General features: G+C 39.8%; 1 protein-coding gene and 1 pseudogene across 2 annotated transcripts in view; one reads left to right on the forward strand and one right to left on the reverse strand.

Moving 5' to 3' along the window:
- Window positions 1–2536: 2536 nt before the first annotated feature.
- On the reverse strand, window positions 2537–2739 carry LOC102960052 (annotated as a pseudogene).
- A 4848-nt stretch (window positions 2740–7587) lies between these two features.
- Window positions 7588–22325, forward strand: part of PPA2 (inorganic pyrophosphatase 2) — a 90567-nt gene continuing 75829 nt past the window's right edge. Inside the window, exon 1 of one of the 2 annotated variants that reach the window (XM_042984095.1) lies at window positions 7588–7850. In XM_042984095.1, coding sequence (XP_042840029.1) covers window positions 7676–7850 — 175 coding nt within the window. In that variant the 5' untranslated portion in view covers window positions 7588–7675. The remainder of the gene's footprint in view (window positions 7851–22325) is intronic. The other variant, XM_042984094.1, reaches the window with a different exon arrangement.

Raw genomic sequence — 22325 nt, forward strand, 5'->3', positions numbered from 1 at the left:
GTCTCAAGGACTCGTCATTGCGCTATAGGCAGTTAAGAGAATTTAATTTTTCATTTGTCTTAGTTTCCCACATTACCATGGCAAGCACTTCAACTCCTTTTCTTTGTTCTTGGGTAGCCATGAGTGTCTGAGGAATATCGCACAAAGTCCAACTGCTGGGGGGTGGGGAGTGGGGGGGGGGGTGTGCCAGCCTGTATTTTGCCCTCAGCTTGCCCCAAGATCCCTCCTCAGTATAAGAAAGTCTGTTCCTTAGTGCCTGGAGGTCTGGTTTCTGTTTCCTGATGTGCAGAGGTGTTCTGTTTTTTCTAGGAACTATGAATGATCATAGATACACAAAGAAATGTTAATCAGTCACGCAGGTTAAGGTTGTTTGCTAAGGTTTGAAGACTACTAGGTTGGCTGGAGGGCTGAGTTGGCTTCATAATGACATGTATCCATCATTATGGAATCACAGAGAGCAGCTGCACTGCCTTAAAAATCCTCTGTGCTCTACCGGTTCATCCCTCCCTCCAACCCCAACCTCTGGCGACCACTGATCCTTTTATTGTCTCAACAGTTTTGTCTTTTCCAGATTTCGTACAGTTGGAATCATATAGTATGTAGCCTTTTACGATTGGTTTCTTTTACTTAGTAACATGCATTTAAAGTTTCTTCATGTCTCTTCATGGCTTGATAGCTCATTTCCTTTTTGGCACTGTCCTGATGGGCCACAGTTTATTTACCTATTACCTATTGAAGGGCATATTGGTTGCTTCCCAGTTTGGGCAATTATGAATAAAGCTGCTATAAACATCCATCTGTAGGTTGTCATGTGGACATAAGTTTTCAGTTCATTTGATAAAATACCAAGCAACATGACTACTGACATGTATAGTAAGACTATGTTCAGTTTTGTAAGAAACCGCCAAATTGTCTTCCAACGTAGCTGTAGCATTTTCTGTTCTTAATAGCAATTAATGAGATTTCCTGTTGCTCCACATCCTGGAAGCAGTTGGTGTTGTCAGTGTTTCGAATGTCAGCTATTCTGAGATAGTGATATCTCATTGTGGATTTAATTTGTATTTCCCCAATGACTAACGATGTAGAGTGTCTTTTCATATGCAAATTTCCATTGCATATCTTCTACAGTGATGTGTCTCTTTGGGGCTTTTCCCTATTTTTCATTTGGTTATTTGTTTTCTCATTTTGAGTTTTGAGTTTTTCGGGTATATTTTGGATACGATTCTTATTAGATATGTGTTTTGTAAAAATTTTCTGCCAATCTGCTTAAGATTTCAACTAAAATTCTCTTTTTTAAAAAAAATGATGAATTAAGCAGAAGTTTTTATTTCCAAGCTCATCAAAGATCATGACAAACACAAATAAAGTATCCTTTTAAAAGTGTCCCAGATTAAATCAAAGGCACATCATCAAAGTAAAACCTACCTGTGACATTAAAAATTCATTTAGGCTGTAGTATTTTCACATTATTTTGTTTTTAATCATTTTTAAAATGTTGCGAAGATCACATTTAAACATCTTTTTAAATACATAATGTAAGGTTTTTTTTTTTTCCTTTTTAAAAATTTTTTTAAGTACAACCACAACTATAAAATAGAGGAACTTAAGAAGACAAAGACCAACTCTGCTTCACACACAGGATGGGGCAATCTAATACACAACCCAACATGAATCTTTCCATAACAAGTTTGCTAAGAAATAGCTTCGATGTTTAGTGTTACAAATAAAATAGTCTTCTCATTTAGAAAAATCAGACCATGGGGCGCCTGAGTGGCTCAGTCAGTTAAGCGTCTGACTTTGGCTCAGGTCATGATCTCACAGCTTGTGAGTTCTAGCCCTGAGTTGAGCTCTGTGCTGACAGCTCAGAGCCTGGAGCCTGCTTGGGATTCTGTGTCTGCCTCTCTCTCTCTGCCCCTCCCCCACTCACACTCTGTCTCTCCTTCAAAAATAAATAAACATTTTAAAAAAATAGAAAAATCAGACGTCAATTGATTGATAAAGCCTATTCTTCCCCCTCTTCTATACTTGTTTGTCTTCATGTAGAAACTGTAAATTCACAAGAAATGAACAAGTTTTGATATGCTATAAAAATCTTAAGAACAACAAATTATAAATATTCAATTTTTTAACAAACAAAAATGTTTTCCTTCCCAAAATGTAAACATCCAGTAAATAAAATGAACATAATATTCCAGGCATATAGAAACACCAGTAATTCGCTTATGAAAGAGGTGTATTTGGTGGTAACATTTTTGTTTGTCTTACATATAAAAGAACTTTATTTTATAGAATAAAATGGCCTGAGAAGAACTCAGGCCATTATTACTTAAAGTCTACTCCTTCACCCAGTCTCCTTATCTGAGTGGAAAAATTCATCAATTTTTATAGAATTTTGGCTATAGCACCAGGCCACAGGAAAGGTCTGAAATATCTAAAGTCATTTGGCTGGAGAAAAGTGTTTTCTTGTGACTTGGAGGCAGCTATTCATCACTTTGTGCTTAAAAGCATTCCCTAGTGAACTTCTTCCCTACAGCCTTTAGGATAAAGCACAGGATCTGGGCTCCTGGAAGGCGTTGCTTCCAGATGGAACACCTTAAACTTACAGGGCACCCTCGCAGGCATTCGGCGCACAGTTAACTGTTGAAGCTCTGCAGCTGCCTGTGAGCCCTTGACCCTCTCCACCAGCTTGAGCTGCTCCACCCAGTGTGGAAGGCTGTTCACGCAGGCCCCTGAAGACATGACGGCCGCGCCGGGCTCCGAGGGCCTAAAGTTCTCTTGTAATATCATTTCATTTGGCTTTTAGAGTTGAAATCATTACATATTTTTTCCCTTAGTAATACAAGTAACTTAGTTTAAATACTTGATAAGTAACAGTTCATGGAATATTTTCACAATATTTTGAATGAAATTAGATAGGTAGTAAAGTGGGGGTCGGTCTTCAATTAGTCTGAATTTCTCCTAACAAATTTTGTTTTGCAAAAAGAAGAAAATTAAGATGAGAATTAAATTCAGCTGGGAGAACCAGAAAACAGAAACAAAAAAAGAATATTGGTGGTTTAAATAAGATATTTATTTGTCTCTCATGTAGAAGTCCAGGGATATGTATTCTAGAGCTAATACGGTAGCTCTGCTCCACAAAGTCCTGTGGGGTACAAACAAGCTCCTTTCAGTTCACAGCTCCATTCCTCAAAGGTGTGACCCTTATCTTCATGGACAAGGGAGCATCCAAGTTCTAAGTAACAGAATGCAAGAAATGATGAAGAGGAAAAGGTAAAGGATGATCTACCTGCCTCCTTATTTTCCCCACCCTAGCTTTATTGAGCTATAATTGATATATAGCATCGTGTAAGTTTAAGGTGTCTAGTGTGACGATTTGATACATGTATATCGCATATATATATATATATGTGTGTGTGTGTGTGTGTGTATTGCAAAATGATTACCAAAATAAGCTTAGTTAATAGCTTCATCTCCTGACATAATTATCTTTTTTTGTGTGTGTGGTGCAAACATTTAAGATCTCTTGCTATTCTGTTAGCAGTTTTCAAGTATATAATGATTACTAAGTATAGTCGTCATACTGTACGTTACATCCCTAGAACTTATAATTTGTACCTTTTGACCACCATCTCCCTATTTCCTCCACCTGCTAGTCTCTGGCAGCTACATTCTACTCTTCCTAAGTTTGCTTCAACTCCTTTTTAAAAATATTGCTCATATAAATGAGATCATGAAGTATTTGTCTCTGCCTGGCTTATTTCACTTAGCATAATGCCTTCAAGGTCCATCCATGTTGCCACAAATTTCAGGATTCCCTTCTTTCTCATGACTGAATAATATTGTTATGTATATATGTACACCACATTTTACTGAAGAATGTTCCTAGATATCCCACTGGTGGACTTTAGTTACATGCTCATACCTATTGTAAGGGAAGCTGGAAAGTACAGTTCTTATTTGGAAAAGTAAAAAATTATTTTGTTATAAAAGAAGGGGAGTACTGATGTTGGGGGACTATTAGCCTCTATCACCCACAAACTTATTCAATCACTTTGTAGTATTTCTATTTTGTTCTTTTACCCATTTTTATTTTTATTTATTTGTTTTGTTTTTGAGAGGGAGTGCAAGGGGGGAGGGGTAGAGGGAGAAAGAATATTAAGCAGGCTCCTTGCTCAGCACAGAGCCCAACATGGGACTCAGTCTCACGACCATGAGATCATAACCTGAGTGGAAATCAAGAATCTGTTGCTTAACTGACTGAGCCACCCACGTGCCCCTCTTTTACTCATTGTTAAAATTGTTTATTTTCTTATTTTTAAGAGTTCTTTGTGTGTGTGTGTGTGTATGTATTAAACCACTTTTTTACAAAATTTATTTATTTATTTATTTATTTATTTATTTAGAGAGCATGTGTAGGGGAGGGACAGAGAGAGAGAGCATGTGTAGGGGAGGGACAGAGAGAGAGAGAGAGAGAGGAGAGAGGAGAGAGAGAGAGAGAGAGAGAGAATATCCCAAGCAGGCTCCACACTGTCAGCGCAGAGCCCAATGCAGGGCTTGAACTCACCAACCACGAGATAATGACCTGAGCTGAAACCAAGAGTCGGATGCTTAACATACTGAGCCACCCAAGGGCCCCTGTCGTATTTTGATTGGCTCGCAAGCACGAGCAATGGCAACTAGTACATTTTTAAATCTGTTTATTTACCTGTTATAGGTAAGGATAATAATGAATTTGAGAGACATATGCTGTTTTTACAAAATATTACACATAAATGACTACTCCACAAGTCCAAAATTCTTTTATTTCCCATTAGGATAATTCAGCATTTCAGAAAATGACAACTCTATCCAAGTTAGACTTTGTATTACACTTACCAATGCTAAAAGCAAAAACAGAACTGGGATCACTATCTCATTTTTGTCTAGCTCCAACTCCTATCTCTAGCACAGTTTCACAGCTGTGGAAAACACTGGTTTTGTACCATCTTTAACGAAAGTCTTTCACTTTAGTTGTCAGCCTTCTTAGGGATGGCCTTAGCTGCTTTGCCCATGTCATACCCTTTCCAGGGAAGCCCATATCCAATTACTGGAGTATAAAGGCCCAGTGATTTTGGTTATACTCTGACAATTCTAACTGGAGCTACTTAAGCTCCAGAATATTCTGTGGGGTTTAATCTTATTCTGAGAATCTATAGATCATTAGAAAATAGCCCACAATTTTGTCTCAGTGGGGTTTGTCTTGTTGAAACATCTGAACTTCAAAAGTTAATAGAACAGTTAAGCTTTTTTTTCTACATGAGGAAACAATAAAATTATACAGCCACTGTGATGTATGCACAAAAGAAACTCCCCGCCCCGACCTTTTACGGGAGAGCCCGCCCTACAGATTAGCTTAAGGAAGCTGACACATTACAAAGCCACCACTGTTGACAAAAACATTTTATGATCTACAATCTAAGTAGAGAATCTAAATGGTTATTAACAATATCTTCTAGAGATCCTTTCTGGAAATTGGGTAGACCAGTCTTGTAATTTTAACTGTCCTGAAATAATTCTTGTGATATTGAAAGAACTCAGGTGCTCAGTAGCAAAGAGTGTGAACGCAGTTCACAGTTGCAGTAGAAATATGTAGAATTCCCACAGACCTTTCCAAGGAAGTTGGACTGTTGGGAAAGAAAATGACATTTGTGGCAGACTGAAGTTTGTCCTCCATTATTCATTTTTCCCTTCGTCTGTAGTAGTATGGCTCCTACTTTGTATCTAGGCCTCTGATGACCCAGAAAAAAGGCTCCTAGTTTATAGTTAGTTGTGGCCCATAGACTAAGTGCTGCTCAATGCAATGCAAGTAAAAGTAGTATATATAGTTTCTGGGATGTGTTCTTAGGGGAAGGGGCACACCCTTCTTTTTGTTTTTGTTTTTTTTCCTCCTTTCTTACTAGGTGAAATGAAGATGTGATGGCTGGAGCTGTAGTAGTCATTTTAAACTATTAGGGTGACCTTAGCAATGGAAATCAAACACAGAAGAGCAACGGAATAGAAGTAACTTGGGTCTCTAATATGGGAGAGCTCTGTTTCACCTACCTCCAGACATTTATGTTGATCAAAATCCCGACCACCATCTAGATATAAGTATTATTCTCTCTCTATAAAGTTACATGACAGCTATAGAGCCATCTTGGTAACATTTCTGCCTACAGAATTTTGTAAGTAAAGGTTTGTTTCAGCCAATTTTTTAAAAATCTTGTCTATCTTGTTAACATCGAGAACCAGGGGATGTACTTGTAGCTATAGAACAGAGGAAAAAAAAGCTAGTTTAGACTGGAATCAGATCCATAATCATGACTTAATCAATGTAACTTAATTAACAATCTGTGCAAAGATGTTTGTCTTGTAAGAGGCGTGATTTTAAGTTAGAATTATATTTTTCATGAATTTATGTATTCATTGAGCACAGGAACAGTTCACTTAGAAGCCAATTTTTATTACAGTGCTTTAAGAGATGATTTTAAAAATGCCTTCTCTTTTCATTAAAACCATTTCACTTAGTTTTCACAAAGATCTTGAATGCATTTTTTTGCCTCTTTCTGTAAAACTGCTACTCTTTGCTTTCACTTTTAACTGAATAACAGATATTTAACATTAAGTTTTAATTTCTAATGAAAAAAACTTTTTTAATTCTTTCTTCTGGATTCTCTCTTTGATTTGTGAGAATTGAACTTTATATTGACAAGGAGGACATTGATGATCTTAAGAAGGTGGAGGAAGCTCATCTGAATTGAGATGGGGAGAGAATGTGAAGTGGAGATACCACTTAGCAACAACTGTTTTCACAAGTTTTTCTGGAAAGTGAATAACTAGAATTTCATATGCTAATAGAAAAATTTGGTAAAAAGGGACTTCCAGGAGCAATTTGCCGCCACGACAAAGGAGCCATTATTTTATGCAGGGCATGCTGCCACAACCAGCAAGGATACTAAATCTTAATTCCTAAGTGTTTAGCACATTAACAATCCAGTGGGTTGGTCAGGGTGAAATATGTTTACAAAGACCTGGGTACGGTACCAAGTGCCACTGTAGAAGTGAAAATATAGGAAAAAGAAAGGCTAAATCACCTTTAGTTTGGTTAAATAGGAAAGGCTTCATGCAGGAGATAGCATTGATGATACAAACATCTTTGCACAGAAGAAGTTAATGTTTTTTTTTGCTCTAGAAGTCAGTGTCAAGGTCAAATCTTCACAAGGAGGTCTGATCATTCTTACGATGTTTTTGTGTGTGTGATGCTTGTCTCCTACATTGGACAGGATGCCTGGCACATAATTATCACTCAATATATCATTATAATAAAGATAATATTATGACAGTAAATATTGACTGGATTGGTGAAGGCACGAAAGCATATACACATTAATAAGTGACCATGAGCTCCTCAGGGGTGCTGGACGCTGTCTTGTTTACCTTTGAACCCTGACCTCACTGCTCATATACAGTGTACCTTACTGCAATTTGCTGGGCACTCCCATTTCTCCCGTTTCTCCAACCAGAGATTGGCTGGGGTGGGGGATCCAGATCCAGACCCGGGGCCAGAGTGTTGACTCCGGCCAGTAGGGGACGCCGGCGCGAGGCTCTGCCAGGACCCCAGCACCGCCCAGCGCAGAGCCGGACCGCCGTCTACGCCATGCGCGTGCTGCTGCCGCTCCTGCGCACGGGTTGGGGCTGGCGCGCGTGGGCCCCAGCTGCTGCCCGCTTGCCCCCGGTTACGAGTACAGGGCCCGGGCCGCACCGCGCCATGGCCCTCTACCGCACGGAGGAGCGCGGCCAGCCCTACACCCCCGATTACCGCCTCTTCTTCAGTAAGTAGCTCGCGGGGACTCCCGCGGACGGCGCGCCTAGAGGAGGCTCGGGCTGGAGCCTGTATGGTCCGCGCGGCCTCCTCCCTCCGTCCTTTGGGTGGCCGAGCGGCCCAGGCCGCCTGCCCGCACGCGGGGGCCCGCGCAGAGCCACGGAGCAGCCAGCGAAGGGGACGGTGAACCCAACCCCCAAATGAGGAGCGCAGAGACGCAGCGCAGCCGGCGGCGCAGCGCCGAGTCGCCCTGGGCGCGGCCAACCGCTCTCTCCGAGCCGGGCGCGGAGCGCGCAGGGGCGCCCGCGGTACCCCGCTGCGGCCGCGCAGCCTTAGGCGAGTCCCTGCCGCCATTCCGGGCTCAACGTAATTTAGTCGTGGGAGGGAAACGCAGAATCCGCCCTCTGGACGGCTTTCTCGGGCGCGTAATCAAGCTCCTCCTCCCGGGGAGGGCCGCCTGCAGTTGGAGAGGCAGGCAGAACTTTGGAAGTGTCTCGTCCCGTGGGTCTTTTTCTGGGGCGACTCTGGCCAAGGATCTTGTCTCAGAAGCATGAATTTATACTCACAGGTTGGCACTTTGAATGCTGTGCTGCGTCAAGAGCCTAGTGGGCCTCAGGGTAGCCAGTGTCCTCCTCACATTGAACAAGCCCCAGAGGGCGACACGAATTGCGGGGCGCTGAGCTGGCCGGCCAAGTCGGAAAATGACCCGGGTTCCCGTTATTCTCATTTTTCTTTGCAGCCCCATGTTGCACCGTGTAGGTTAGCAATAACGTGAAAATAGCGAGGTTGGTCCAGTTGCTTTCATGCCTCATTGATTTCAGAGCCCTAAGGGGAGGAGTACTCTTTCTGTGAAGTCGGCCTTGCCTGATCGCCCATCTCGTAGGAGCACCAGCTTTGGAGGCTTTCAGATTTAAGCCCGAATCCTGGATTTTTCAGCTCTTGGCTCTGTGACCTCTGATGAGTTTCTGACTTTGCTACGCCTTGTTTTTTGTCTTATCTGTGAAACAGGGCTGTAAAGATTACATGGTGAAGTGTATGTAGTGATTAGTCAGAGTGTATAGAATATAAATTGTTATTAATAATACCTGTCTCATTATTGATACCTGTAATTTATAAAATGTTTACACGTATCCTTAACTGAACTTAGCGTCGAAGGGTATTTTATGGAAAAGGAAACTGAATTTGTATACTCTTAGGATTATGATGCAACTGATAGTGAAATACCCATATTCTTCAAAATTGGTTGCTTTTTTCCTCTTTGGTACATATTTTTTTTACATCCTTGTTTAGTCAAGACTGATCAGGTGGAGAGGAACCCTTAACAAGAAGTCCCAAGTTTCTGAATGGATGTGTTCCCAAAGATTATGTATGATGTGATGACTTTGGGCACCGTTTTCTATTGAAAGAGTGTTATGAAATGGCATTTAGGTTTTTGAGTAGATAAAAGCTTGTCTAACATACATGGCATGGTAAAATTATTCTAGATTTGCAAGAAGTACAGTTAATAGTAGACCAAAAACGTCAGTACGTATTTATGAGGTGTGCTAGACACTGTTAGACATGGCATTGGGGAGATTTTCATTATGGGCCCTGCTTTCATGAGAGTCATAATACCAATATATTATATTATTATATTATATAGTAATTAAGGAAAATATAAAGACACTGAAAAATATTTTACTTGCATGTTGGCTGAGAAAAAATATCTTGAGGAGCCTAGAGTATATGACATAGTTGACTGAGCACTGGCTTTGGAATGGAGAGTCCTTAATCCTGACTTTGCGGTATGAGCTCTCACTTCCTGTTATTTGGGCAGGTGATTGCTTCATTTCATACAGGGCCAGTGTCTTTAGTTGTAAAATAATGCAGTTGACCTAGCATTTGATCTTCAAGGTCCTTGTTGGTGCTGCCATTCATTGATTGAAGGTGTTGGATCAATATTAGATATTCTGACATTCTCTCTTGGACAGGGCCTCTATTAGGCCATCTCCAGGGCAGAATTGGCCACTCACCATGGTTGGTTTCTCTAGCTACAAGTGTATTTCAGACTCATGAGTTGTCCTTAACTAGAACGCTAGAGATATCTTTTTTATCCAGTTAGGATAAATGACAGAAAAAAAGGTTTCCTGAGGTAAATGTGCAAGAATTGGAAGGAAGGGTGGTTTGGGGGAGGGGCCAGGTGGTGAGGTTGTAATTGGAAGGTTATGTGGGGTTAAACAGTTCCTGAACCAAAACACCAGATGGCATCCTTGGCCCAGGACTGTGTACTGCTTGCTGGCAGGGGTAGGAAAAGTGAAAGGAAGCCCCTTCAGTGTGAGGGAGTACGAGGAAAACAGTGAACACATTGCTCCTTTTAAGGATGGTCTCAGATTGGGTATTTTGAACTCTGGCAGTGTCTATATGCAGTAGTAGAGTGTAGTTGTACGTGACTTCAAAGAAAAATATGAGGGGCGCCTGGGTGGCTCATTCTGTTAAGCGTCTTACTTCGGCTCAGGTCATGATCTCGTGGTTCGTGGGTTCAAGCCCCGTGTCAGACTATGAGCTGACAGCTCAGAACCTGGAGCCTGCTTGGGATTCTGTGTCTCCCTCTCTCTCTCTCTGCCCCTCCCCAACTCATGCTCTGTCTCTCTCTCTCAAAAAAAAAAAAGCATTAAAAAAAATAAACACTTGGCTGAAAAGTGTTATTCAGCATTATTACAGTGGGATCATTTCCCACATTTCCAAATATATCCCAATTCCCTGAAGTACTACTGCATTGGGAGGTAGACCATTTTTGAGCTTCATATCTGCAAATGCTTTCTCTTTACTGCTATTCAGAAGAATCAGAATAAATGATAACTTTAATACTTTCTTTGTTTTTTCCTTTTTAATTAGTGTGGACTTTTTAGAAACAGTAGTGAAGTGAGACAGAATGATGTAGAGGAAAAGGGATCTTGCAGGGAATCACCAGGCCCCTTTGGTGCCAGCCCTGTCCCTTTATTAACTTTCTGTGTGGCCTTGAGTGAGTCATTTAACTTATCTGTAATTCATTTTTTTAAACCATAGAAAGAGGAAATTGGACTAGATGATCATTTCCCAAACTGTGCCGAGTTGAGCACAGATGTACCATAGTTTATTATTAGGTTTCTTTAAACAGAGGGCTTCATGGTTTAATAAATGAGCAGAACACTTCCCATTTTATCACCATCTTGGAGAGTCACAGTGTGCGTATTAAAGTTCTGGGAAGTTCTGATGTGAAGTAACTTGTCCTAAAATTTTGACTCCTAGAGCCCTTATTTCTCATCACATTTGTTAATATCATAGTGACTCCAGAGTTTTATGGAATTAAGTTGGGGAAGCACTGGGTGAGATGATTTCTGAAACTTCCCAAAGCATGTGTGTATCAAAGAAACAATTCTACACTAATAGGCATGTCTTAATGGTCTTGGGCCTCAGCTCAATTTCTCCATCAGCAAAATGGGGATAATGCTAATAATATTATAGAACTGCTGTGGTAGTTAAATGTGTAAATATGATCAGTGTCGCACACATGGCATATGGTAAATATTTAACTTATGTTATTTCCTTTTTTTTTTTTTTGAGTTCAAGATATAAGACCAAAATTCTTGTCATAATCTGTGAAGGGTGAAAACAACAGGATGCGGATAAAATTGAATCTTTTGAATATGTCTCGATGTATTAATTCCTAGGCCTCAGTTTTAATGGATACTGCCCTGCAGTCTTTTGAATTAATTGTGAAATCATGATGAAGTTAGACTTGTTTATATGGGACCAAAGATAAGCACTGCATGTCAATGTTTCTTTGATAGTCTGTATGTTTTTGTTTTGCTAATAACTTGAAAATTCAATATTTCAGGTTTTTTACATTTTCTCAAAAGATGAGTAGAAGCTATGCTTTTCATAGTTTGCACTTTTGTTACTATGGGATAGTAGGGAGCAAGTGACTGGTTTATTTAGAGAAACAATGCTGTAGGTAATTCACATTGCTTTATTTAGCATGAGAATGAATCATGCAGTTCTTTAACAATGAATGAATTTATTTTATCATTTATAGTAACTGTGTGCTTAAGTTAAAATTACTACTGGTTTTCTTTTAAGTACATCATTTGAGTGGTAGGTGATAGAATCTGCAGTTGAATGTACCATACATTTGAACTTACTAAAATTTTCTGTGAATAATCCACACAATGTGTGTTTGAGTCTTAAATATATGAGTTTTGTAACCTTTTTTTTTAAGTTGGCTCATACCATGGAATTTGAATTCTGTGTAGAACATGTAGAACATTATGGTTATTGTGTGAATATTGAAGAATTATTTGTACTTGGTATTCTTCATTGTTAAAGCTTCCAGTAAGTCTCTAGAAATGCTTTTAGTAATAATATGTAATAGTTTGTTGGTACTTGGCATCCATGTGGCTATTTTGTATATGTACATGTAACCAAATACCGGTTTTGCATTCCATTCCATTTTCTCACTTACTAATACCATTAATAAACTTACTAATACCATTAATAAACTTTGATCCTGATACAACTTGGTGTTATGAGAGAAAAACATAGGTAATTTACAAAATAATAGAATAAAATCTCAATTCAGTCTAGTTGAAGGGAAAGTTTTGACATTGGCGATGTCAAGTGTATGTATATTGATGGGCCTGAAAGAATTCATTAGTTTATGCTCAGGGATGCAGTTTGATTTTTGACAAAGTGAAATATCAAGACAGGATGGTAGGGTGACTACAGTTGTTTGTTGGATTTTCCCTCTAATAAATTTCCTATTGAATTGATAGTAAGTGAATAAAAAAGGATAACCCTAAAACAACAAATAAGAAGGACTCATCAGAGCGGGAGATTTCAAAATATTTATGGAACATGAAAAATAGATGTAACTGTGGTTGTTGATGAAACAGCATGTATGAAATCCCAGCTTAAGTATATGTGTCAAGGGTCTGTAGTTTAAGAAGAAGCCAGGCTCCTTGCAGAACCTCAGAGTGGTTGTGGGTGGGATGTGGCACTTATCGAGGGGTCGATATAAGTTTTATTATGGAATAGCACACAGATGCTTACCATGCAGGTTTAGGACTTGTGGGATTGGCTGGTTTCCTCTACAGAAATTGAAGAAAGTGTTTGGAGGGAAGTAGAACAACCTGATGGTATTGCCCCAGCAGAGCCTTCTACATTCTAGCACTTAGGCTCCTACCGACCCCAACCCCCACCCAGTGCAGTAGCCAGCTTCTTAGGCATTATGTGCCTCTCCTGGTTACACATCCGTTTTTCTAATCTCTTATTTTTTCAAAAAAAATTTTTTAATGTTTATTCATTTTTGACAGAGACAGAGCATGAGTGGGGGAGGGGCAGGGAGTGAGGGAGACACAGAATCTGAAGCAGGGTCCAGGCTCTGAGCTGTCAGCACAGAGCCCCAGATAGGGCCCGAACCCATCAACTGTGAGTCATGACCTGAGCCAAAGTTGGACACTTAGCCAACTGAGCCACCTAGGCACCCCTCTAGTCTCTTACTCTTAAATGTCAATGAAATTGTTAAGGATCACCCTCAGGCAGGCTTTCATCACTACTATTCTACCAAACTGCTTTTGTCAAAATGTGACTTCCATGTGGCAAATATAATGACCAGGTTTTTTTTTTTTTTTTAATGTTTATTTATTTTTGAGAGAGTGAGTGAGTACAAGCTAGGGAGGGGCCGAGAGAGAGGGAGAGAGAATCCCAAGCAGGTTCCATATTGTCAGTGCAGAGCCCAGCTCAGGACTCGATCTCACAAACCACGAGATCATGACCTGAGCTGAAACTGAGTTGGATGCTGAACTGACTGAGCTACCCAGGTGCTCTTATAATGTTGTTTTAAGTTCTCATCTCACATGAATTATCAATAGAACTTTTCAGTTGATTACTTTGTCTTCCGTGAAACATTTTTTTTCTTTTATCTCTAGGATAACATTCTCTTTTATTTTGATGGCTTCTCCAGCAGTCTTCTTTTCTGGATCCTCATATTTCTGAACTCTAACTTTTGAAATGCTCCAGGATTCAGTACTTAGCTCACATCTCTCTCTCTAGGGCAAGGGTTGGCAAATATTCTGTAAAGGGCTGTGATAGTAAATAGTAGCCTATGCAGGCCATAAGGTCTCTGCCACAACTACTTAACCCTGCCTGTAGCACAGGAGCAGCCAGAGACAGTAAAAGTCTGAACATGGCTTTGTGTTCCAACGAACCTTTATTTATACAGACTGAAACAGGCCATGGGCCAAAGTTTGCTGACTATAACCATTGCTCTCTGTGATCCCTTTTGGTCCCTTAGCTTTAGATACCATCTGTGTTTCCCAGATGTGTAACAGCCTGAATTTCTCTTGAACTCATTTTTACACATCCAGTAAGCACACTCTGTATCTTGAAATCATTTTTACACATCCAGTAAGTGCAGTCTGTATTTCCATTTCATTGTCTCAGAGACATCTCAAGGTTCATGTGTACAGGACTCCTGATCCCAGTCTCCACTCAGTTGGTTGTTTCTGTCCTCATATGTGTAACCAGCAATTTAGGAACCATTCTTGTTGCCTTTCTTACTCTTACCTCCCTTCTAGGTCAGTAGTTTCTCCCTTCATCTGTGCTTTTGAGATGTATCCAGGTGATGTTTACTTCTCTCCACTTGCACCCTTGCCACTCTATCCATCTTTCCCTTGACCGACTGCAGTCACCGTATTCTTCCCCTGCTGTCCCCTCTGTCCTCCTGTAGCTGCTTTCCATATAGAAGTCCCCTTGATCCTTTTGAAGTGGAAGTCACCTCATGTCCAGGCTCTGCTCAAAACCCCAGTGACTTTCATTTCACTCTAAATAAATTTTAAATATTCACCACAGTCTACAAGGTCTACAAGGTCCCGTATGACCTACTGCTGGGGCTCCTCTCTGAATTCGTCATTTACCACTCTTCCTTTGGATCATTCTGCTCTGGCCATTTTGGCCTCCTTGCTGTTCCCGTAGCATTCCTCCATGGATGTCTGTTTGACCTGCTTCCTTACTTTATTTCTGACTGTGCTGAAATGTTACCTACCGGTGAGATCTCCATTCTTTCAGTTTAGATTTTATCCCTTCCCTTACTCCTTTCTTGCCCTTGTTTGTTTTCCTTTGTGGTACTTATTGTACCCCGTATAGTTAGAACATACCTTTTCATTGGTTCCATACCTACGCCCCTACTTGAATATAAATTTCATAAGAACAAGGAATTTGTACACCTACGACCTAAAACTGGTTGGTATAGTATATGTGTTTGGTAAATATCCAATGAATGCATTTAAGGAAATCTTATGAATTAAATAGGAAAAAGAGAAAGTGGAAAGAAGAGAATTCGAATTTTAAGTAGTCCAACAGGTATCCTGTGAGATTTTAGAAACCTACGTCCTTTAAAAAGGAAGAGGAAGGTATGAAGAAAAGATAATCACGGATGTATTAAAATGGTGTGATTGTAGAAACAAAGGACTCTGTAGAAGGTGTAGTGGGACAAATGGTGTTCTGTTGTTTTAAGCCACCAACTTTGTGATCATTTGTTATGGCAGTCCTGGAAAACTAATACAGAAAAGTTAGAATATAAGGTAAAGAAATCTATGAGAAAGTAGAAGAAAATGTCAGACAGAAAAATGAGGTAGAAAGAGGAGACGTAGAGATTTAATCTAGGAAGTCCCAACATTTGACTAATACAAGTGTCAGAAGGAATGGAGAGGTAATTACAAAGGGATAGATAACAGAAGAGATCTAAGAATTTAAGGACCTAAGCATTCCTAGTCCCAGATGCATTATAAAATCTCAGAAAACTGAGGCTTTTATAAAGAAGATTCTGAAAGTCCTGGGGCTGGGGACAGAGGAGGGAGGGAGAACAGGTCACCTGCAAAGGAATGATAATCAAACTGGTATGTGACTTACCAGCATAAATGAATGCTTAAAGACTGGAGTAGTGCCTTAAAAATTCTGAGAGAAAAGAATTTCCCCCCTACAATTTATCCAGACAACATTAATCTAGACTGAAGACCAAATAAAGATATTTCAGACATTTAAGGACTTGGGAAATTTACCTTGTATGCATCCTTTCTTACAGAACACAAATTAGGGATAAGCTCCAGCAAAACAAGTAAGTAAACCAAAAAAGATGGATGAGTGCATGGGGTCCAGAAAACAGAGCTGAGCTGGAGACCAAAGAAGCAAAATCTTAGGGTGCCAAAAAAGCATTCGGTCCGTGTTGCACCAAGAGGATAGCGATTTCAAAGGGAACTGTGTAAAGAGAGAATTCCATAGTCTCTGTGGAATCTGTGAGGCATTTGAATAATTTATAGATATGATTATGACTGACAATGGGAGAAACATAATTAGAAGCACAAGTCAAAATAGAAGCCAAACAGGAAAGGAAATTTTTTTTTTTTATTTTTTTTTTATTTTTGGGACAGAGAGAGACAGAGCATGAACGGGGGAGGGGCAGAGAGAGAGGGAGACACAGAATCGGAAACAGGCTCCAGGCTCCGAGCCGTCAGCCCAGAGCCCGACGCGGGGCTCGAACTCACGGACCGCGAGATCGTGACCTGGCTGAAGTCGGACGCTTAACCGACTGCGCCACCCAGGCGCCCCATGGAAAGGAAATTTAACTGTAACACTATACTTGGCCAAAAATCAGCACATAGACAATGCTTCTCAAACTTACTTCAGTGTAAGAATTATTTGCGGGTGCTTGCTAAAAATCTAGATATCCAGATCTCTTCTAAAGATTCTGATTCCCGGGGGGGCCACCTGGATGGCTCAGTCGGTTAAGCGTTCGACTTCAGCTCAGGTCATGATCTAACGGTCTATGAGTTCCATCCCCGCGTCGGGCTCTGTGCTGTCAGTTCAGAGCCTGGAGCCTTCTTTAGATTCTGTCTCCCTCTCTCTCTGCCCCTCCCCCACTCACGCTCTGTCTCTCAAAATATGAATAAACGTTAAAAAAAAAAAAAAAAAGATTCTGATTCCCGGGTCTCCTGGGTGGCTCAGTCAGTTAAGCCTCTGACTTCAGCTCAGGTCATGATCTCACAGTACATGGATTCAAGCTGCTCCGCGTCTGGCACTGTGTTGATGGCTCAGAGCCTGGAGCCTGCTTTGGATTCTGTGTCTCCCTCTCTCTCTGCCCGCCCCTTGCTTGCTCTCTGTCTTTCTCTCTTTCAAAAGAAATAAATAAAACATTAAAAATTTTTTTGAAAAAAGATTCTGGTTCCCTAGGTATGGGGGGGTCCAAAGACTTTTTTTTTTTTAAACAAGCACTCCCAAGTTTTTCCTATGATTAGAAAAATTTTGGAAATACACTAATAGGAAAAGCACAGAAAATTCAGTGTGATTGTAGAACATTTACCACCTTGAAATGAAGAAAAAATGAAAATGCAGAAGATAGAAATTAGGAGAGAGAAAGAAGAATGAGGAGAATGAGGTAAAAAGCCAGTTAGTAGGGTCGAGAAATACTGTGTTTGGTGGAACATTGGAATCAAGCTATAGTGTGTTAAGATTGGTCAGTAGAGAATTTAAGAGGAATACGTTGGGGTCAAATGAAACAAAATTTTCTCTTAGCATTGGAAACAGTAGATAATCTCTAAAATTGGTAAAGTAAAAAATTATCATACAAATATATTATTTGGGGAGATGTAGATAATCACTAGACCTAAGGTAAGTTAAAAAGGTGAAAGTAGGTTGTTCTAAAAGTGGATCTGAATTAGAGAGAGGTGGGTACTGATGTCATTTTTTTTTTAATTTTAATTTTTTTATGTTTATTCATTTTTTGAAAGACAGAGACAGAGCACAAGCAGGGGTGGGGTGGAGAGAGAGGGGGACACAGAATCGGAAGCAGGCTCCAGGTTCTGAGCTGTCAGCACAGAGCCTGACGCAGGGCTCGAACTCACAAACCGCGAGATCATGACCCAAGCTGAAGTCCGATGCTCAACCGACTGAGCCACCCGGCGCCCCCTGATGTCATTTTTTTAACCATGTATATGCATTGCTTTGTTTAAACAACAAAATAGGTATTTAAAAAGCAAACTGATAGCAACAACTTGGTTTTAAAATCTAAAGAAACAACCAGTCTGAACTTCATATAATGAAGTTCTCACTCAAGATTTATTACTAATTTATTATTCTGAGGCTCTGAGAAAGGGCTGTCTGTACTGTGCCTCAGTTCTGTTACCTTTACAAAGTGCCATACATTGCCACAGTGCTTGCTGCATATACCACATCTCTCTATGGCGCGTATGTATAATATAGATTACCCTTTTTGTTGTATAGAGAGGATCAGGATAGATTCTACCTATCTTTAAGTCTACTTTTAGGGGCTCCTGGGTGGCTCAGTCAGTTGAGCTTCTGACTTCGGCTCAGGTCATGGGTTTGAGGCTTGCATCGGGCTCTGTGCTGACAGCTCAGAACCTGGAGCCTGCTTTAGGTGTCTCCCTCTCTCTCTCTGCCTCTTCTCCACTTTGCTCTCTTGCCCTCTCAAAAATAAATAAATAAGCTTAAAAAAAATAAATCTACCTTTAGAGATTCTCCATACTCTTTATATGGAGCATACTAACATAGCACTGACCTTAGAAAACTTTTAATGGGTTCTCGTTCCTTTGTGCATTAGGTCAGTGATTAGCTTTCTGATAATGATGCCAAGAGGACCTTTGTCTTTGCACTTACTGGATAATGCTTATGTAGATGATTTAGTGCATTCCCTTTCTTGGCTGTGGATATAGCTCACTTTTAGCACGTTTGTATTCCAGCATCTAGTACATTACCTTTTACGTACAAATTGTACATTGCTCAATTGAAAAAATTGAGAAAATTAAGTTTCAGAGAAATTGAGTGACTTTATCAAGCTCACTAACTAGAAGTCAGGATCTTGATCTCTGTATTCATTGCTCTGTGTGAATTTACTGGTGTATTGCTCATCAAAGCATTATCATTATCTGACATTTAAAGCCATATTTTATTTTTATTTTAGTGTGTGTAATTCTTTTATTCTTTTTTCCTCATTAGTACATTTTTATTTGTACTGTTTCGTGATCCAAATGGCTTCCAGTAGGTATGGTTATCTGAGACCACTCATTCACTAATAACTCTTTTTACCTTCCAAGATGCCAATTAGATACCACTTAAACATATGTATTGGCATTACCATAGTGTTTGAATATGATGTTTGTTTTTAAAAGTTTATTTTTTTAAAAATTTTTAATGCTTATTTTTGAGAGAGAGAGAGAGAGAGAGAGAGAGAGAGAGAGAATGAGTGGGAGAGGGGTAAAGAGAGAGGGAAATAGAATCCAAAGCAGGCTCTAGGCTCTGAGCTGTCAGCACAGAGCCTGATGTGAGGCTTGAACTCACAAGCTGTGAGATCATAACCTGAGCTGAAGTCGGATGCTTAACCAACTGACCCATCCAGGCATCCGTATTTTTTTATTTTTTGACAGCACACACGTGTGCTTGTGCAGGAGAGGGACAGAGAGAGAAGGAGAGAGAAAATCCCAACCAGGCTCTGTGCTGATAGTGCAGGACTTGATCTCTCGAACTGTGAGATCATGCATGACCTGAGCGGAATCCAGAGTTGGATGCTTAACCGACTGAGCCACTCAGGCACCCCTGAATATAACATTTAGATTGCAATTTAAAGAGATAGGTACCTAAGCACACTTCACAAATCTTTAGCTTTTAGCAATCACAGCTTAGGCTAGTCCCATTTTTCGCTCAGACTTGAGTAACATGCATTCATCTTAAATCTTAGTTTGTTGGGGCTTGTCCCCAGTTAACAAGAGCATTGGAGCTCTAGAGAAATTTAACACCAAATCAGTGTGCTAGAGGTATTTTTCACTCTTAATTACAAAGGCAGCCCAGCTATTTTGTCAAATTTCCTATACTTCCTTAATTTTAATAATGAAGTTCCCTGGTCTGTGCAACATCCTGAATTCTTAGAGCTGGGATTATTGTTAATTCCCATCACAGTGATAGGTCTCAAATGTAATTATTGATATAATCTGCTAAAGGATTGCATTTTTCTCAAAACTGTCTTATCTTTGTGACTTAAAGCGAAGAATTACAGACTGATTGCTCATTGGAACAAGAGCTTCCATTTATACTTTTTTTAAATTAAAAAAATAATTTTTTTAATGATTATTTTTGAGAGAGAGAGACAGTGAGCGCGCACATGAGCAGGAGAGGGGCAGAGAGAGAGGGAGACACAGAATCTGAAGCAGGCTCCAGGCTCTGAGCTATCAGCACAGATGCGGGGCTCAAACTCACGAATGGTGGGATCAGACCTGAGCTGAAGTTGGATGCTTAACTGACTGAGCCACCCAGGCGCCCTTTATTTATACTTTAATACATACTTTCCTTAACCGATTTTTTTTGCTCCGTATTTTTTAAATTGCATACATTAGTTCACTTTTTTTGTGTGAACAGTTCTGAGTTTTGATAAAATATAGATTCATTTAAACACTGTCATAGTCAAGGCATAGAACATTCGTTACCCCGAAATAGTTTCCTTGTGGTCTCTCTTTAGCCCCCTTACCCTGCACCCTCAAGCCCTGGCAGTCACTGATCTGCTCTTTATCCCTATAGTTTTGCCTTTTCCAGAATGTCATCTAAATGGAATGGTTTGAGTCTAGCTTCTTTCACTTGGCAATAGTTCATTCTTTTTTATTTGGGACTAATATATCATTGAGTAAAACACCCATTATATGGGTGTAGCAGAGTTTATCTGTTTACTATTTGTACATTTAGTTTGCTTCCAGTTTTGATTTTGAATAAAGCCACCTATAAACATTCACTTACAGGTTTTCATGTGAACATAAGTTTTCATTTCTCTCGGTCAAGTGCTTAACAGTAGGATTTCTGGGTCAAATATTTAACTTTATAAGAAATTGCCACACTGTTTTCCAAAGTGTCTGTATCATTTTCAGTTTTCACTGCCATAATTTTTTAATTTTTTTTTTTTCAACTTTTTTTTTTTAATTTATTTTTGGGACAGAGAGAGACAGAGCATGAACGGGGGAGGGGCAGAGAGAGAGGGAGACACAGAATCGGAAACAGGCTCCAGGCTCCGAGCCATCAGCCCAGAGCCTGACGCGGGGCTCGAACTCACAGACCGCGAGATCGTGACCTGGCTGAAGTCGGACGCTTAACCGACTGCGCCACCCAGGCGCCCCCTGCCATAATTTATTTTAATAGAAAATAAAGGTGACCCATTTAAGTATCTGTGTTACTTATAGAAAAGTAAATAATCATGCAGCAAACTGATAATTTCGTTTCTTGTGTTACTCATAGAGGATTTTAAATTCAGGCAGAGAATTTGATGTTTGATCTGGTATGGAAAAGAATTTTTTTAAGATGCATCTTTTTTAACTAATGAAAAGAGCTTTATAGGTCATGGCAAGCTTTTCATATACTTTGTCACTTATGTACTCTTAGTCAACTTTATCCTACCTTGTACATGATCTTTCATGCACAACTCCCTTGTTCCTAGAGTGGGAAAAGAAAAATTACATGAACTTTTTGGAGGGAAAAATGAAATCGTAATAGAGATGTATTTATTGAATGCCTACTAAGTGCTGGGTACTTTCTGGATGCTGGGGACTGAGGAGAGAGCATAACAGAACAAATGAAAACAAACAACAGAAACTCCTTCCTGCAAGAACTTTAGTAATAAGTGCTAAGGAAAGCCTGTGAAGCATGAGAAGAAGAAATGCAGTTTTGGTGGAGTGAGGGCCATTGTTAAATTCTATGTTTCTCACTTTAGTGGGCTGACGCCACAGCTTGTTTTTGTTTATTTAAATTTTATTGTGAAATAATTTCAGATTTGGCAGAGTTGCAAAGATAGTACAGAATTCCAGTATATCTCTTACCAACTTTCCCCAAATGTTAATATCTTTCATTAACAGTGTACATTTTTTAAAACTAAGAAACCAACATTGGTACCAACTGTGAACTCCAGATTTTATTTGGATATGACTAGTTTTCCCACTAATGTCATTTTTTTCTTACAGAATCCAGTTCAGGGTACACATTATACTTAGTTATTGTATTTCCTTATATTCTCCCCAATCTAACAATTTCTCAGTATTTCCTTATTTGTTTTATGAGTTTGAGACTCTTAAACAGTATTGGTTAATATTGTGTAAAACGTCCCTCAGTTTGGATGTATCTGCTGTCGTTCTTGTGATGAGAGTGGGGTTATGGGTTTGGGGGGAAAAATACAAGTGAAGTACATACCCTTCTCATCACAGCGTATCCGGAGGTACATGTTATTAACATGACTTTTCCCTGGTGATGTCAACTTTGATCACTCAGTTAAGGGTACTTCTTGCCAGAGTTCTCTACTGTAATGTTATTGTTTTTCCCTTTCTATGTTGAAGTGAGTCAGTCATTAAGTTTAGTCTGCACTCTGGGAGAGCAGGGTAAGCTTTCCTTCTTGGAGGGGCGACATCTATATGTATATATTTCTTGGAAT

Source organism: Panthera tigris, chromosome B1 (genome assembly GCF_018350195.1).
Source record: "Panthera tigris isolate Pti1 chromosome B1, P.tigris_Pti1_mat1.1, whole genome shotgun sequence".
Taxonomy (NCBI): domain Eukaryota; kingdom Metazoa; phylum Chordata; class Mammalia; order Carnivora; family Felidae; genus Panthera; species Panthera tigris.